The following is an 18,988-nucleotide window of genomic DNA, read 5'->3' as shown; positions in this document are numbered from 1 at the left end:
GAGTAACTCGGATCCATTTGGGTAAGATTTGGAACACAGCCGTAGTGTCGTCTGCGTCTGAACCAGGGTGACCACCTTCCTGCTGGTGAAATGCGGGACACCCTGACTTAGCGGGGGGGGGGGGGGGGGGGGGGGGGGGAGGGAGGGGACTAAAAGGAGGACGGTATTTTCACAACTGAAGGAAAAAAGTATTAAAGGAGCCATGAAACAAATTTTGGGCTGGGATAATTGATTTTAGATTGGGACTTTACTAATCGCATATCGTTTAGTGGGTCAAAAGAAAGAGGGTAGAAAGCCAAAAGCCAGCTTTTAGTTACGAATATCTGAAAATATAGTGGAATATTTCGTACCTCCTTTGCTTCGGAAGCTTTCCGCCTTTTCAATATGCTACATTCGCGGTACCCAAAGCACGTCAGTGGTGCCAAAACTGACGTCAGCCGACCACAGTTCACGCAATGGACACGAGTACTACGTCACTCGGGCGTATGCACTCGTCAACACCAATATCCGTCAAAGAAAACCCTCCCCCCCCACCCCCCCCCCCCCCCCCCCCCCGAGGTCACATGACCTCAGCGGTCACCTATCCCTCAGTATACCCTTCCATCCTCCCCCTCTAGAGCTGCGCTGTAATTCGGCGTAGGGAGTTGTAAACGGCGTTCATTTGTTTAAGTATAAACTATAAAGTTGAGTGCGCCAGTGCTCCCTCGATTGCGCTCTTCGATAAAGAAAACACGTTCTCGGAGAGCTGTGACAAGTGCCCTTAGGTGATGGTCTGATGTATGTTTGTCTTCGGTTTTTACGCAAGTAGGTGGTTTTCCCGAAATAAACCAGTTGTCAGTCAGTGCTCGGTCTGTGTGTTCCTCGTTCTTTGTCCTCCGTACTTTTGGCGCTATTTTTTTCTTCATAACTATGCATAACCAACTCGCCCGACTTTCAACGGTGCTACCACCTAGAAAAATTACAGGAGGACACTTAATACCCCTGTCAGACGGCGTTCTAAAAGTGCCTTTCACTAATACCCCTGTTACACGGGCACACTTAACCGCGGTTAACTCAGCTTTAACTGCGGTTACGTGACAGCACCGATGCCGCACTATACCCTCGGACAGCTATTTCAAAAGAAGTGAAGAGAGCGCGTGCACTGCTTTGATGGGTGCTCAAGATGCTCAAGCGCACGTTCGCCCATCGTTCTGTCTGCATCGCCGCGGAATGTTGTCGGCAAGTATTGTGCGCTAATTGTGGTTTAGCGTAACTGCAGTTAAGTGTGCCCGTGTAACAAGGGTATAAGCTTCTTTATAAAATCGGCGAACCAGCGCAAGCCCAAGGGCACGTGCGTGCTCAACATCGCTAGCAGATTCGCCGATTTTATAAAGGAGCTTAGTGAAAGGGACTTTTAGAACGCCGTCTGACAGGGGTATAAACTGTTTACGTGTAGGAAGGCGAAATCAGTTTAGTCCAGCGGGGGAAATGCTTTCGTGTAATATTTCTACACGTATTGAAGTTTAGGACAACGTATAGGACTACGTCGAGGACGACGTTCTAGAGATAAACGCCAAGTGCGGCGTCTCGGACGACCTCTAGGACGACGTCGAGGACGACGTCAACGACGGCGTCTAAAACGACGCCGAGGACGACCTTCCGGACGACCTCAACGACGACGTCACGAGAGACGCCTAGGGGACGACGTCCAAGACGACTTCTAGGACGACGCCTAAAGGACGGCATCCACGGCGACCTCTAGGACGACCTCAAGGAAGACGTTAAGAACGGCGTGGTCCTTGAGCATACGATTGAGTGGCCGTCTGAGTGGTCACGTAAACGTTTTGGTAATAAGGTTGCAAGCTGGGCTAGTTGGTAGCTGCTAAGCATAATTTGCTAAAACAGCGCAACAAGGTACAAAAAGAAGCGGCCAACCGGACAGGACAGAGCGCTGACTCGCAACTATGTATTTTTACTGTCGCCGACGTGTTTTCGCTCAAGGACTTTGATGGTCGACTGAACGATGAGACATATCAGGCTTTCGCCTTAATAATCGAAGCCTTCGCATCACCTCCTCTCCCTTAATGAAACGTTATCACAGTCGGATTGCGCTAACTCGGCTAACGGGCCAGAGTCCGACCTTCGACGCGCTGATTGGACCCTAGCCCCGGCCGAACACTAACCGCTCATTCACACTGGAAGCGGATCCGCGTTCGCAAAGCGGTTGCGAACGCGGTTGTATAAAGATCCAGTGCGATTGCACGCGCACTCGATGACATCAAGTGCGCGGGCGATTGTACTGGACCTTTATACAACCGCGTTCGCAACCGCTTTGCAAACGCGGATCCGCTTCCAGTGTGAATGAGCGGTAAGGCAGCGCTTGCGCCCAATCTCAGGCCTTCATCGAATCTGGCTGTGATGACGGTGCGGAGGCCTTCTGCTTATCTAGGTGCTGCTGGCCGAGTCCGTAAGGAATAACATCAAGGCTGAATGTTCGTTGTTCCTTGTCCGGAGTTTGTTTTATTCTTTCTGTTGCCAGTCACAAATACTACGCAAAAATCGAAAGTCAGATTTGGGGGTTTTACGTGCCAAACCTACGACGGGCATCTGGCACGCCCCAGCGGAGGACTGAGGATTAATTTGGACCACCTGGGGATCTTTTGACGTGCAACCGAAAGCTCGGTTACACGGCGCCTCCTCCGCAATAAGCCTCCGTCATATTGCGGGCACCTCGGTTGGGTTCGAACCCGCCACCTGGGGATCCGTAGGCCGGCGCTCTCGTCTCGGAGCCACCGAGGCGGCACGCAAAAATCGGAGAGCTGGCGCTGGTATGATCGGCGTAAGTTATGTCCTGCACCCTCCAACAGCTATCATTTGTTTTTACCGCCTACATTTTTTGTACATGGAAGTGAAATCGGTTTTCGTTTAGACACGGCTGTGTTGACAACAGCTCTTAAATTATACTGATTGAATTGCACTTATTCTGGGTTATCGTATTCTGTACATTTCCCTGTTGAAGCGAGTCGTCAAGATGCAGAGCCGAACGAAATGTTTTCTGGGTGCCTCAACGCAGTTCTACACGAGTTTTATATGATCCATCAAATAAGTTAGCACTGTTGAGCCGACAGTGTATTTTGACTTCGCCTGGCCCTCTCCTACTTGCTTCAATCGTCAGACCTTTTGCGTGTTTTATTAAAAGTAGGTGCAGGGTTTCGTCCTTAATGTGCGTAAGATCGATCCCCATGTGCGACAAACAGTACTCAGGAAGATACCTTGGCTTTGTCCCTCATGGACCCTCGACCCAGGATGGCCATCTTGGTCTGGGTCTCCTCTTGCAGACGCTTCAACGAGTTGCCCTTGGGACCGAGCAGTTTGCCGACAAAATTGAACTGGAAAGAAGAAGCGACAAGACGGATGAACATAAGCATTCTCGAAAAAGGTTGGAAGCATAAAGGCATGGAGGCAGGTTTACGATGTTTATCTTTTAACGATCACTACGACAGAGACCTTCATGTGTTTTTGGAGATCTGGTCATTTCTAAACATAAAAAAACCGAACTTGCAAAAAAAAAGAAGGACCAGCAACAAGAAAGCACAGGAGATGTTGGTTTCAGCGAGAAACCATGAAACTTAAATGTACACTTATACTATGAAAATACATGGCTTGCATTGATGTCGCATCAACGCTAATAGATAGTTTTTTGTGACAATCGCTATGTTGGATTCTGACGTAACTGAGTTGGGGCAAAGTAGAAAATAATTTTATTTGACAATTGGAAGGCGCTTGAATTTAAGGAGCTCGTGCCCACAGTTCTACCTTTTTCTTGGCTATAATGTTTTATTGTAGTTTTGCTTAAACTATATACTTTACAATTTTGTCGACGAACCCAACTACGTCATATTTAAAAATAAAAACCGTCACATGAAAAAGGGTCTTATACACTTTTCAAAATTTAGTACCATCTGATGGCTCAAAAACCGGTTTCGCTCTCAACAAAACAATGGCGATCATGACACTGTATTCCACCGGCACCGTCAAGTGGGCACGTCAACGGCAGAGGAGAATTGGGTCTTCGATTCCCTCAAAATTTGCTCGTGACTTGTTTCAGTTTTGATAGTGCGTACATAAGAACTGACCAGTACAATGCGGCGACCCATAAATTCCTCGATTAAATTGTTACTATCAAAAGGCTTTGGAGCCAAATTTGTGCCAAGAGATTCAATGAACCACAGAATGTTTACAGAATGTTTAATTGAGAGCTGAAAGAAAAGAAATAAACCTATCACTCTCAACTTGCACCGCCAAATGTCGTAACAAGTTTAAATTAATCAAAATAAAAGAATAGGGAAATGACCAAATAAAATTTTTGTAAAAGCCAATTTGAAAGAAAAACTGGGGAGCATCGAAATTATAGTTTCAGGAAAGGGCTCGGAATTTAGTACGGGCATTTACTTTTGTATTTAGGATTATTTATTTCCTAAAAATTCTATTGCTTTAAATGTAAATTTGTTTTTCTTGGTTTCTGCTCCATTCAATGAACCACACTCCGAAATAAACATTGCCTCAACCGTTGTATCTAATTCGTGCGCCGTGTTGTCTTCAAAGTACGAGCCACATATAAATCCTCAGCCAAGACCGGACTGGATAGCGCACATCCAGTCCGGCCGTGCCTCAGCTTGGCAGTATGTTCAACTTCTTCTCCTCTCAACAGCCTGAAAAATTGGTGTGCGTATGTTTATACAGCCGGAAGTTAGTCTGCCTTAATGGGCGTCGGGTGTCTGAACTGCAGATGAGTTATTTAGCCAGTGCAGTACAACCGCTAGCCTGGGGTCTTTAACGTGCACCACGCAGTAGTGACACACGACCGCACGCCGGTACGATGCTCCTCCAAATCGAAACGGGCAGGGGTGGGGATTGAGCCCAGGATCCTGGGTTCTGGAGTACGAGCTTTCGCTCCACGTGCTTCGAGCTGGTGAGCGCTAGCCCATTTGGCCACCGATCTCCCCCCAGTCCGGAAAAAGCCGCCGTTTGTTTGCACAGATACCATGCACTGAGATGACGATAGTGCCAGATTGAATATCGAAGGAGGTCTGCATCTTTTGGAGCATACATTTCGCACCATTTTAATTTTTATGATCAGCTAGAGCAAGAAGGAAGGACCACCAGCATAATACAATCACGTACCGTGCCTCCTCTTGAGCCTTCTCTTCAGAGTTCGATCTGTTAAGGTGTAAAGAGGTGGGAGGAGCTAACACCTCCTAGATAACTGAGCCGTAGTGCCAATAGAGATATTTCTTGAATATCTTGAATGCAACGCCGTCTTGATATTGAATTCGTCCAAGATGTCATGACGCAGGACGACTTTTTTTTAATGGTTGAAACCACAAATAGAATGATATAAGCCACAGATGGAGCGAAAAGAGCCGTGCTTTTTTTTTTTTTTGCTGTATTTGGGTTTCCAATACAAAAAGGAATCTTCTTGTGCCTTGACATTCTGGACTATTCCTGTACCTATACAGTTGCCGATGTACATTCAAAATATGCGAATCGCAGAAGATTATTGCTTTTTAAACATGCTGCGATTAGTCAGGTGTGATGCAGTTGAATGCGATGAAAATAATGACAGGTTAACCTCATGCTGTCTAAACGCTCCCATCTAATTCGAGTTGCTTTCCTCTGGTGAGAGTGTTGAGTGCTGTGAAAATATATGGTAATGCTCGGTCGCCTGCGGTAGCCACGAAAGCGAGGTACGAACAACTTCTGATCTCGCATTCGAACCAATGGGATTGTTCACGCAGCGTTCGCGTGTCTTTCCGACAAGGCGCACCACTCACGTTCGGATGGTCTTTGACGGGCACTTGCACTCGGACTTGTACCCTGATCGAGCGCCCCTTGTGGATGTCCATAAGGGGGCACCCGACAGGTCGGGCTCCATTTCCTGTTCCGGCCTGGCTCTGCATCCGCTGGATTTCTGCGACACGAAAAGAGAAAAAGAGAGCGAAAATTTTGCGGATGTTTCCTGTGTTCTCAAGCCAGTAAAAATTTTAAAAAAAGTAGGCAATACTCGGCAAAAGATTAAGAGTTCAGGGGAAACTCCTTCCACCTCTTTGCACTTTAGCAGAGCGAACGCTGGAGAGGAGGTCGCCTCGTCTTCAGCGTTCGCTCTGCTAAGGGGGAAGGAGGTGGTGATGATAGCGATGTCGTCATCAGCGATGGCCAACGCTGACACGACGATTGTGTCAACGTTCGATTCAAACTTGACTCGAAGACAAGCGCTGACGCAGCATTCGTTTCCAATCTGTGTCCAGCTAGCGACGCAAAAATGTCAATACTACGGCCTTGTCTTCTAGATGGTGTTGGAGGAGCTTCCCCTGAACGTTCAACCTGCCACCGACTATATAGTGGACTGGTGGGAAAAACTGTAAAGATGTAGGTGTGCCACGGAAGAGGCTTTTATTATTCTTTGATTGTTTCGTTTTTAATTGAATGAACATTTATTGCGCTGGGGCATGCAGCCGTTTTCGTTTGGACTGGACTGGCTTCGTGAGTCCGATGCGCGTTTCTTGTTGTGCTCTTTCGCTTCCATTCGTTCACTCCCGTACGCCAACTTTCCCTCGTACAGGAAAAGAGCTTCCTGGCACGCTTCAAAAAACGCAAAGCGGGAGTGGGAGAGGAGGAAATCGAGCAGCCATGGCGGTGGCGTAACGTACGGGGCAACGTAAAACCGAAGAGCAGCGACGACACCGTTTGCGCGAAACCGCCGACACCCGGGAGGGGAAAGATTGGCATTTTGAAGACAACAGTATGCGGACCCTATAGGTGGCGATAGAGGGAAGCTATAGTGGCTGCATTTGAAAGAGTCGACGCCCGGAGGAACAGTCTAGCTCTCCAAATACAGCAGTATGCGGAACGTTGCGAAGTTCAATTTCCCATCCTTCGCTGAGTCGGACCCCCGGCATCAAATGCTAACGCATTTTGTCCAGAATCAGTGTAATGACAACAGAAATTTCTATGTATATATATATATATATTTTTAAATTGTAGCTGGATGCAGTTTTTTTAAACTGATCTTCAGCTACAAAAGAGTTTTAGCAGCTATAATTCCATCCAATTAAATCCAGGACTGTGACGAATGTTTCTGACAATAAAACTTGTTAGATTGGATCTTTTGTGTTCAGGTATCATGGCATCTAATAAAACTATTAAACGACAATCAACGAGAAACAAGCCTCGTTATATATCTAGCTGACAATCTAGAACCCTTAAACTGCGTATATAGTCACCGATGAGGGGCGAAAGGCGGCGGCAGAACGCGGCCAATCCTGAGCGCTCACATCGCTGGTCCCGAGAGAAAGAACAAGAAAGAGAAAGCAGACAAAAATTTAGCTGCGTTCGTTTGGTCGCGACGAGTTGAAGATGTTAAGCGCTCGTTAACTTTATGTATATTCTATAGAATGCGCGATTCCGGTGTTTACCCGCAAAGGAAGCTAGATAAAAACTTGAGTACAGGTTTTACAGGTGATGTTTTGCAACTTCCTTGGTGTATACGAGTATCAAGGCGTCGCCAGCGATATGGGCCCATTGGCACCATCTCTGGCATACCCGATGCCCGCGTCCCTGCCGTGCCTTTCCGAAGCGTCCCGAAGGCATGAGACATTTCACTCTAGATTATTACCTGCGGAGCGTAAGTTGGTCTGCTTCTTGCAGAGGGGCTGCGATGATGTCAGAACGTCGAGCTCTTATTGGCTGATTGATAAAAAAATAGTGGGTAGACGTCAAGGCATCTAGCATTGAAGTCTACTATCAGCAATCCTTTCAATCAAAGCCAATCAGAGCTCGGCGTCGTTCTGACGTCACCGAAACTCCTCGGCAAGAAGCAGACGACTTGTTCTCGGCATTCACTCTATGTCGCCGACAGATTAAGAAGTGCAGGGCGTGGCGAGCCCCCAGCATCTAATTATTCCTCCTAAAGCAATGGGATTGCGACATTAGCCGGTGAATGCGCCGAAGAACCAATCACGAAGCAGGAAGCATTAAGATAGCAAGCTACACCTTCTTAAGTTGTCGGTGTCTATGGGTGACCCGTATAATTATACACGCATTTTTATATAGACATTTTTCGAAATCGCGAAATGATGCACAGATTATGCATAATTTCTTCCCTTTTATAAAAAAATACCCCCTTTTATAAATAAAAAAAATAAATAAAATCACTTGTAAATGCCTATTTGGCACACCATCTGCTTTTAACATTCTTTTGGTGTTTTGCTTCAAAACAAGACATTTCTTTTGACTGATTTTTATTCTTAGCTGGAATACATTTTTAATCGAAGGTATGAAGTGTGGCAACAATAATAAATGCGTGTAGTAAAACGTAACAAAAAAAAAAGAGAGAAAAAAAGATGCGAGGAAGTGTAATTTGGAACTCCAAACTTCTCTCCAACGGAACATCTTGCCATTCGTCGCCAGGCAGCCTAAATATTTCCCAACGATCAAGCTTCCACAACATACCCGATAGAAAACATTAAAAAAAACCGCTACAAAAAAAAAAAAAAGGAAGTACAATAACTTAGAACGACAGTGAATGAGTGCCATTTTTTATTTTGAGTAAACCCGCCACGGCTGCTTCTCGGGCACTTTCTCGACCTGTCACAAACTCATGGAGAATTTACGACGATCGTTGTTGTACACTTCTCTGTCCAGAGAAATGTATACGTGTTTGGAGCGAGAGATCCTGCATAAATGCGTGAAAACGTTTTATCCTAAAGTGGAAGGGGAAGAGGGATGGCGGGATTGGTGGGGGGGGGGGGGGGGGGGCAAGGTGAGGAGATGGGGGGATTTAAATCGTCGCTATATAGAATCGCTGAACGTTTTCAGCACACAAACGCTTACCCGGTTTTGATGCAAACAGTAAGCAGCAAAAGCGAGCAACAAGTAGTGCGTTGCAGTACGTTGCAAGCCGACAAGACTGTAGTGCGCTGCGCCTGCATATATATATATATATATTTATATCGGGAATGGCGGATTACCAGAACAAACTCCAACCCTACTTTTGCATTACTGATGTTTTTGCATATTCTTTCTTTCCAAAACCTATAGGAGAACGAGTTGGGTATCGACAGAAGTGTCAAACGTTTATACAAGTTTGTTTGTGTTTATATGTTTTTGTTAGATTTTCATGTATTTTATGTACTCACCCCTGCTATAATGGTGAACAGAGTTGCAGGCCTTTATGTAAAAAAAAAATAAAAAATAAACTGACTCATTTAACAAAACAAAACTTTTTAATGCGAAAGCTTTAGCTGTTTCATGGAGCGAAGCCGGCGTTGTCTGTAACCGTTGTCTGTAACCGTCTGTAGCAGAAAAACGGCACCTAAATTCTCATTTCCAATAAACACAAAGAAAAGCACAGCAACGCAATGCTTCGTCACAGTAGCCGTCGTGAAGCCGGCTTGGTTCGCCGCACCTGCGCAGTGGAGGAGAGTGATGTCACCGCCAAAGCGCCATGTGCGATAGGAAGACGTGGTGCGATGCTTGTAGGAAGGCTCTGCGTGTAGGAATGCTTTCGCATTCCTACACGTAAACAGTCTTAGGTGCATCTGCCGAATTTTTTTAAAGTGCTTGTATAGTACGAGTTTGTAATAAAAAAGAAAACACCTTCCCGAAAAGAAAATATAAAACAAGCGCATTATTTAGGTTGTGAAACTCATTTCGAGCGTCAGGACGTGCTTCTTTTTTGAGACGACGTACCAGCATAGAAGCGCGTTTCGTAATTGGTCGGCACTCAAGATTAGTCTCGTAACTTAAATACTGCGCTAATTTTTGCTTATTTACAACAAAAATGCGTTTTTTTTTTTAAAGTTGAGTTTGTTGAAAAGCAATTCCGAAACACGCTTCTATTTCGGGTCCAAGTGCTAAAATATCAAAACCACTCCTAACACAAAATGTGCCTTGCGACGTAGCACAGAATATGTCTCGCGACTTAACACAAAATGTGCCTCGCGACGTAACACAATCTGTCTGGCGACGTAACCAAAAATGCTTCTCGCGACGTAACTATAGCGCCAAGTTTTTTAGACATTGTTTTATGACATACGTTGTGTATCCAAGCGCTCAGAAAAAAAAAAAATAACAAGAATCCTTTAAAGAAGTTTAGTCTCCGTTCACACTGAAAGAAGATCGTGATTCCTACCGGCTTTTTCTAAAAAGATTAAAGGCTAGATCTTCATTCGAGTCTTGAAGGGTCTACTAACGCTAATAGAATATTTTAATTTGGACTAGCCGGATAGGAACAATATAAGAATATTGGTGATGTTGCAAAATAATAAAACGCATAACTCGTATCTAACATACTGAGAACTCGGGTCAAATATAATACTATTAATAAAATAGGTGAAATAGAGGCATTAATGTGACGAATGTCGAACGCCGTTACTGAACGCTCAAAGGTGAAACAAAGAATAAACCGATACATTTCAGTGCGGACAAATGCTATCACACCAACGTAATTGAAGTCTCGTATGTGTTCAAGCAGCGTAATTTTGAAAAACAATGCATAATTGCAATGAAGAGCTATTTCAGCGCTAGTAGTTTGGTCTCTTATTGACTTTACTTTGAAAGCAAGGTAGTTGTAATTTTAAATACTTACTCTTACTCCAGTGTCTCATGGCCTTATAGAAATTCAAGTCATGTTGCTTGTTGATTACGGTATATCTATCAGGAAGCGAATTTGACATACGATTAAGAAAAGACGCGATAATTAAGATGCAAGTTGTTTCTCGTGGTAATAGTATAGTAATGTGTAATTTCAATTCTGACTTCTTTTTGTGTTTGTCGTTCGTTGAGATTTAATGACCAAAAATCCACTGATCGACGAAAGAAAAAAAAAAAAAAAAGAAGAAAGTCGAATAATGAATGAGTTTCGGGTTTCAATTACGGCTCCGCCGCCAAGCAAGGACATCGTTGTAGATTGAACGCTCTCGGAAGCGGGAGTCTGTGCTCCAAGAGGTCGCCTATCAGAGGTTCGTCTAAGCATACTAAAGAAGTACTTTGCCTAAGCCGCGCACAGTGCGGGGTGGGTCCGTAGCCTCATGAATATAGAGCAGCTAAGCGCACATCGTTCCTATCGTAGGTGGGCTCCTTCGGAGCGTGGCTTCTTAGACTACCATTCTGGAGCTGAAAAGGCAGCGTGGTTTACGAGCCGGACAAAAACTTCCCTCGTGTGGGCATGCAGAGGTTTCAATATTTGATTGATTGTTAGGTTTGAGAACTACTGGAAACAGGATGGAACTCTTAAAGGGATTGTCCGGTCTAAACCGGAAGTTTCTGCGCTCGTCAGGTCTAGGGAGCCTTCATATAGACAAACGTAAATTTTATTTTGGTCTATAATGTCCGGATGTAATTTAAACTAGTCATGGACGTGTGTACGAAACTGCACCCAGAATTTAGCCAAAGTAGATGGCTGATATCCTGCCGTTATGCGTGACGTAACATCAGGCATGGGATCGTCGGCTGTGCAGGCACTTCGTGTATGCGGGGGTTGGAATATGTTCCTCGATGAGTGTTTTCTATTTTGTTTTTTCTTATACTCTATTTTAGGTCGTTCTCAGCTGAATTGCGTCTCTTGTCAAAGCATAAAAAAAAAAACGCGACTTGTATCGAGATATTATTTCAAGACGGCCGTGAGCTTGGAGCAACTATCCGTGCGTTCCTCGGATTGACATATCAGTCTTCGCAGAGTTACCACACCTTTGCAAAGAGGATTGCCGAGGCTGTCTATGTTTCTGACGGTATCTGTAACCGAGCATTGTCATGAATAAGAAAGAAAATCCGCAATTCAAAGCCATTATATGTCTGGCAGTCTTAATGCTGCGGAAAGTGCTCAGGGGAAATTCTGTGACGATGCCGTGGGACATGTGGTCTCCGGACGTGCGTGTACCCGACTTTTATTCTTCTTCGTTTTTGAAACAATTTTTGGGAACCGGCAACCTCCTGGGGAACCTCATTTTTGCGAAGTACACGTTATTCACGCAGCACTTGTGTGATGTCCACCGTCGCACCAACCCACTGCAGCGTTTACACGGTGATGTCGCTGATCGACTCTGGATTGAGAAGGGTGAGTTCTTGGCTTGTAGGTCTTGGGGAATGTTTACCGATTAACACTTTTACTTAGGAAGTGAAACCTTCAAAATGTTAGAATGGGAAATGCTCTCCAGGGCTCCAAAGAGCACTTCCCTTACTGTCCTTTGGAACATAAAAAATAGTTTTCTTTGAAACTTGTTGGTTGCTTAAAGGCCGACGACCAGACTCGAGATTCTGCAAGGCAGAAGATCCTCCTCACCATGGGGGAGGATGAAACAGGCAACGGTGGACTGCGTAGAAAGGGGAAAGAAGGAAGCGAGGGAAAAGTGGAAATCGCGAACTGGTCGTCGGTCTTTAATCGTTCCACGAGCCAGTTGTGAAATAAACTTTGTCTTTACATATTTATGTGGTTGGAAGGCTTCAATTTTTAGTTATAAATTTGGACAGTATGGTGATTATAAAATGTTTTAGCTCAAATGTGCAATGTTCCAACCCTTATGAGTCGTATCAAAAACAAAAGTGTTGAAACTTGACAAATATGGGGCTCCCTGCTTGATGGTTCCCAAGACGTCTGAAATGTGGGATAACTATGAACACCTGGTTGTTATAGGATCATCAGCACGCTTTCAAAAAATTAAGAAATAGAAAGAAAGTGCGCGCCAGTCAATGGACAATATAAATTGCAGAAAACTATATCAGCCAGGCAGGGGCCATGATGCTTTGAGCGCATTGCCGGGTAAATAAACGCACGAGATGCTTGAAAAATATTTCCTTCGCCGCTTGCTTATCAGCAGGCGTTCTTGCACTCTATATAAATTAGTGTTGAAGACAAAACTGGAGTCCACGAGATCAATCACATCGATTAGAGTCATTACTGTGGGAGACAGTGGATTAAAAAAGTTGCTCTACCGTCAACGTAGACATTTGAAGGTTATGTCTTGCGAGATCATATGGAATTGAGCGTAGAGCAGCAGCTACACACACACACAAAATAAAAATAAAAATGTATATGCGGCGCAACCGATAACGAAACCATTTTGCATACAAATAGCATTAAAGGTGAGCTCTATCGTGAATTTAGACGTTTAGACTATTTAAATGTCTTGCAAGATCATGAGAAATTCATGCTAGAGGAACAGTTGTATTTTAAAAATATTATGCGGCGAAACCGAGACCAATCTGGATCCTGAATGGTTGCGGCCACATTCGCACGCGGACAGCTCGATTCTATTTCACACGGCGGCAGGACATCGTTTGTCTGCAGTCGAAGGGTTGTTTCAACCAACCGCACAACAAAAGTGTCCTTAAATCCACGAAGATCTAGTCTGACAGAGCAACAAGGTTAAACGAATAAAAAACTAAAAGCTACAGCACAGCAGTCGGGAGGCACCCCAACGCGACTCTTTACCTGATGTTACGTCAGTGCTTCTGCGGTTGCCAATGTTGCCAACAAAAATGTCGTTTTATTGAGGGTGCGTTTCGGGAAGAGTTTAAAATCCAATTTCTCGCATGGAGGTGGATGAAAAATTCGAATATTGCGCTTAGGGTGTTCCTAAACACAGTTTAAACAAGATTTTATTGTTTTCTTGAAGACGAAAATTGACCGGACCGTTTAAGTAAGCTACCGCTTACTTAAACGGTCCGGAGACGGAGGGAGAAAAGGAAATGAGAGCGCCGGGAGGGGGGGGGGGGGGGGGGAATTAGAGCGTCGAGCTCTGGTTGGATTGGTTAGTGCGTAGATGCAAAGCAGAGAGGGCTGCCTTTGGCTGCCCTCTCTGCGTTCGAAGGTGAACCGGGTGAACGCCGAGGGCCGGGCGCCGGCGTTCGGCGTTCGCACGGGTGGAACGAGAGAACGGCATGTCGTAACCACACGTCGTTCTCTTGTTGAGCCGATTGGACAGTTCTGACTGAGCCCCAGTCGGTGAGGCTCAAGCGCAGAGACGGTTTGTTCATCGTTTGTTCTGTAGTTCAGAGAAAAAATAAGTAGGGGGCGGCTCGATGCCCATCTAAGGGATGGAGAAACCCTGGACTGTCAATAGCTGAAATTTAGTAGCAGTCCAAGGAATTGCTACGGTAGAAGGTTTAGAGCGACAAACAGAAAAAAACACAATTATTTAGATTTGTTTTTTTTTGGAGGGGGGGGGGGGGGGAGGGTTCACCAGTTTGTTGGAGAAAATTTAGAATGTTCAAGCAGGCCGTACTGGACATTTCAGTGAACGGTGTTCACTATCTTTTGCACCAATAAAGCGGGGCCCTTTCAGGATCAACGTTATCTACGTAAAAAAAACTCAGGACGCCATGCGATATACTATCAACACACACAAATAAAAAGAAAACCTCGACGACATTAGAGCCTAGAGTGCCTGCATACACACAAGCCCTAGAGTCAGCCACTAAATAAGCTACAGTTCAGCCATCTTGATGAATGGATGGATGAATGCTAATGTCTGTTTCCTTTACAATGGGCTGTAGCTTAAGCCACGTAGCCTAAACGTTATGCCTAAAATCATTAAAAGGTGAGAGTTATCTGGACCTTTATCTGGGATCGCAAGAAAGCTTTCCTGTCAAGAAACGATAGAACAGTCCTCGGTAGATCAAAACGATATCGCCCGACCGTCCTGACACCGCGTCTTAGGCTCAGGGAGGTAGAATCTTTAAATCGCAACAATCACCAGCATCGCCCGCTTTTAACTACGCACCAAAATGGCTGGGCGCCCACAAGACGATCAGGGAATGGCATGCCGATATCTCTAAGCCTAACTTTCTATTGGCTCTTTCAATGGCTGCGACCTTTTTGTTTGCCTAGCGGTATCAGGTGGAAGGGAAAGAAGACTGGACACAGTCCTGGGGCCCTAACCTGGACCCTTAGCGAAAAAGTCGGCGAGAAATCTGGCGGCTGTGATTGGCCGGCGCCAAGGTCAAGTGCGGTGCCGGCCAATTACGGCCGCCGACTTTTTCTCTTAGTGTCCAGATTAGGGCCCCTGCCAGGCTTGCCTTCCTAACTAAACTATACACAACCGAGCTGGATGAGGGAATGAACCGGTACCACCTAGACTAGAAGATAAGGCCTGCGCGTGCCGCCATGGAGACGCTGCACAACGCGCTGGATCCACCAGTGACAACGGGGAGGCGCACTCTCTGTCTTCTAGGAGGTATTGGGTAAACGCAATGCGGTCGACCTTGAGGCAGACGAAAAACATAAAGAGAGAACAACGCGACGGTGTTCCATTCCCACTGGCTGTCCGCCCCCTCTTCAGGGCGCCCGCGGACCGCTAATACGATAAAATGACGGCCCGTCTCAAAAAGGTGAAAAAAAAAAAAGAACGAGATTTTGGAAGGACAATAAGGCAACCATCGTTTGTTTGTTTGTAGAAAGGCGCCTCGGCAAGAACGAACCTCTTGGACGCGGAAGAGGCGGCGGTCCCACGGGGTCGTCGCTCCCCGCCCATAAGTCGGCGGCGTTAACGATTGTCGAGACGACGCGGAAGCGAAGGAACGTTGATTAAATAAAAAGCGCTCTCCCCCCCCCCCCCCCCCCCTCTCCCCTTCCTCCCTTCCTCCTACGCTCTGTCCCAGACAACCCCCTACGTAACTGGAAAGACGTCTTGTTTTTTCCGTGGAGCGAGAAACAAAATTAAGGCATTGAACGAGCAGGACCTTGTGGGGTCATCCAGTGCGCATATTCACAGCGTTCCATGTGGGCGGGAAGCCTTCACCATCCCCGTCAGAACCGGCCTCCAAAGATACCCGAGCAGTCCCGTGTATTCACATTCAGAGCGATTGTTCCGTCACGTCACGCGAAGTCGTAGGCGTATCTCTTGTCGAGTATCAGCGCGTTTGCCGCCGGGGGTGCTCAGTGATCCACCAACGATGACGTGATGCGCAGGCCGTCGGCATTGCATGGGTGGGTGGTTACGACGGCTGAATCCTTTCAATCGGGCGGCGGCTCGCGCCACCTAGACGATCCTTTTAATTTCAACCATTAACTCCGATCGAATTTGGATTTTTTTGAGAAAGACGAAGAATCATCGAACGCGACGTCGCAGCAATGTGGCCATCTATAGGGGGCACTACTGGAGACTCATACTCATGTTTGTTCCGCCTAAGAAAGCTGATTCCCGATGCTGTGGCGTAGCTCTGTGGTGTAGCCAGTGTTGTCGGTAACGCGTTACGAGTAACGACGCTACCGGTAATGTGGAACTTTTTCCGGTAACGTTGTAGCGTACCAGTTACGTTTTGAAAGCAGTAACGGGCAACGTATCTTGCATTATTTATTTAGAGTAACGGGTAAAATAGCTACACTACTCGTTTAATAGTCTTCCCAAAACCTAAAAGAAAATTACACTTATTTTTTTTTTGTGGTTTTAGGCGCAAAATTATGTAATTGTTTTAGTGTGATACGGTCTTCTTTTTTTTTTTTCTCGTGAGAATTCAGGTGGAACAGCAGAAAAGATAAGGTAATTACATTCAGTTTCCGGATGGACATATAATGTTTCTCGAAATATGGCGCGTATGCATGCATACCTGTAACGTCAAAAGAGTGAAACGTGTTCATTCATAGTTAACAAAAAGTAATGCAAAAGTAAAGTGCGCTACTTTTTAACGGTAACAGTAACTGTAACGCGCCTTCCTTTTATCTTGAAGTAATGTTGGTCCGTAACGCCGTTTTTTTATTTACAAGTAACGAGCTTTTTTTTTTTTTTTTTTTGTCAAGCAGTTGGTCTTTTACCCTTTCAAACATTAACCCCTCTTATGGTAGATCTGAAAGTACTGCAAAGTGGCGCGTGCAAAAAACACCAACAAGCTGGCAAGTCTAATAACTGATATAATATTCACTTCCAAGAGATTGTATATAATTGATAGACTCGCCATTTTGATGGTGTCTTTTGTGCACTCCACTTTGCAGTATTTTCGGACCAACCATATAAGAGGGCGCAACGTTTGAAGGGGTCTATAGGGAGTATTCATTGGCGGCCATAGCTGTGTGCGCGAATGCTGAGCGCGTGCTGATGGCGAGCCTCCACAGTTCTTTTGCAACGTGCATTCCGCACCCTCAAGAATGCCGGTCTTAGCAGCCTATTGATGTGAGCTCGTTCTGATTGATGCGCTCTAAACAGCACCCACAAATATGGCGTCCAGTGAATACTCCCTATATCGCGCCGCACGCCACACGCCCTATTACGCCAACTACAACGCCAACTAAAACGCCAACAACTACTGCTACCAGTACAACGACAACGGACGTCATTTCCAGTAGTGGGCTGGGAAGAGCCCGTAAGAGCTATCGCTGCAGATGGAAGGGACAGAACGACAGAACATAAAAATGGCACCAGGAGGCGAGCGCTGCCGTGTCCACTTTCCGAAACACCTCCTTTCTTGATAAAAAAAATTATTACGTTACGTTACCTCTCCCCACCTACGACTCACCCCTCTTTTCCGAATTTATAGGAGTACTCTGCTATACTTACAGTGTATTTCTACTTACCAACGTCTTCCTCTCAAGAGCCCCAGGAGGGAAGGATAGGCCGTACAGAGAAAATGTAAAGTAAGCCGGCCAATATCTTTTTTGTCTACCAGAAAAAAAAAAAAAAAAGAAAGGAAGAGGTTAGTTTGTTGCGAATGGCGCTACCTAAAGGATGCTCCGTCCTCGCCTACCACTTTACTCCCCTTCTTTTACGGCAACCGGACAGATTATTGTTCTAGAGCCGAAGGCGTACATGGTATATCATGGAGGGTTGGGCTTTGGCAATACCATATAATTCTTTAGTCAATCCTCGACGTCCGAGTCAGGACATCCCGTAAATATCGGAGGGTCCCGCTGGCGGTGTTTGATGGTTACCGTGGGAGCCCGGGGCCTGATCGCGTTTCCTTCTTCATCGGGCATGGCGAGTGGACGGGCCGTGCGTCCGCTACGAAGCTCCAGGTCTTGAAGGCGATCCCAAGAGGTAAGGAGCCACGGACCTCCACCAATCTGTCAGGCTCTTGGTGAATAGATGAGTTTAATACAATGAAGAGATTTGACTATGATGGTGTCGCCAGGAGAATCGTTGGAGCAATCGTCCGAGCGCAGCTCGAGCGTTTCCGCTGCTGCTCGAGATGCGCGGGGCCTTTTTGGCTTAGCCTCACTTCTTCCGTTCTAACAATATAAATAAAAATGTTGTCTATTACGGGATTGTTAATGAATTATCATTTCTCTAGAAGGGGTAAACGCAGTGCAGTTCGACGGGAATATAGCAAAGCTGCAGACGCACGCATCCATGCGTTCTCAGGCTCTGTTAAGTCTCGTTCACACAGTTGCGTTGAAGTGCGTCTGCAACCACTTGCGTCTTCTTACGACTGCTTGCGTCGAGCTGTTACCCTGGCGATCTTACGACGAGCCAACGGGGAGGCGCTGTGCTGCACGACGCAATGCAGCGCAACGCAGTCGACACAACTGTGTGAAAGAGCCTTTTACGCGCTCGAGTCGACGCGGACGCAAGCTAGGAGTCGCCGCGTGGATCCACTATTAAAAGAGGTCTGTGGAGATATGCATGATTGATAGGTGGATTGCAAACACAGCGCCAAAGACGCTTATATTCGCGAGGAAGACTTTAGTACGAGAGTGATCTTGGCGCGACTAGTTCAGAAGGGCTCTTTCGAAGTTTCGAACATTGAATGGACCGAAATGGCGACTGCCGTGACTAGGGTGCCTTAATGACCTTTTGTTTAGAGTGTTGCCACCTTTTGTAGTACCCGATGCCGACAGCACGCGCTCCCAGGGAAAATACAAAGAAATCGACGAAAACAAAATGTCGCCATAGCACAGTCAGCGGTACAGACGCGTGCAGGGACACGGTCTTTCACGCGCTTCTGAACAAAAAATAAATGTAAAAGTGGGAACAAAATGGCCAGATATCTCCACCCTAAGCAAAGCGCACATGAAGGCACC

General features: G+C 46.0%; 1 protein-coding gene across 1 annotated transcript in view; it reads right to left on the bottom strand.

Moving 5' to 3' along the window:
- The window catches only part of LOC115331485 (KH domain-containing, RNA-binding, signal transduction-associated protein 2), a 199,582-nt gene that overhangs the window by 38,954 nt on the left and 141,640 nt on the right, over nucleotides 1-18,988 (bottom strand). The window contains exons 2-3 of the mRNA XM_040222858.2: nucleotides 5,814-5,950; nucleotides 3,252-3,368 (exon numbers count right to left, since the gene is read on the bottom strand). Coding sequence (XP_040078792.1) covers nucleotides 3,252-3,368; nucleotides 5,814-5,950 — 254 coding nt within the window. The remainder of the gene's footprint in view (nucleotides 1-3,251; nucleotides 3,369-5,813; nucleotides 5,951-18,988) is intronic.

This window comes from Ixodes scapularis, unplaced genomic scaffold (assembly GCF_016920785.2).
Source record: "Ixodes scapularis isolate PalLabHiFi unplaced genomic scaffold, ASM1692078v2 PGA_scaffold8__174_contigs__length_109621045, whole genome shotgun sequence".
NCBI lineage: Eukaryota > Metazoa > Arthropoda > Arachnida > Ixodida > Ixodidae > Ixodes > Ixodes scapularis.
This window is presented reverse-complemented; position numbering and strand designations above follow the sequence as displayed.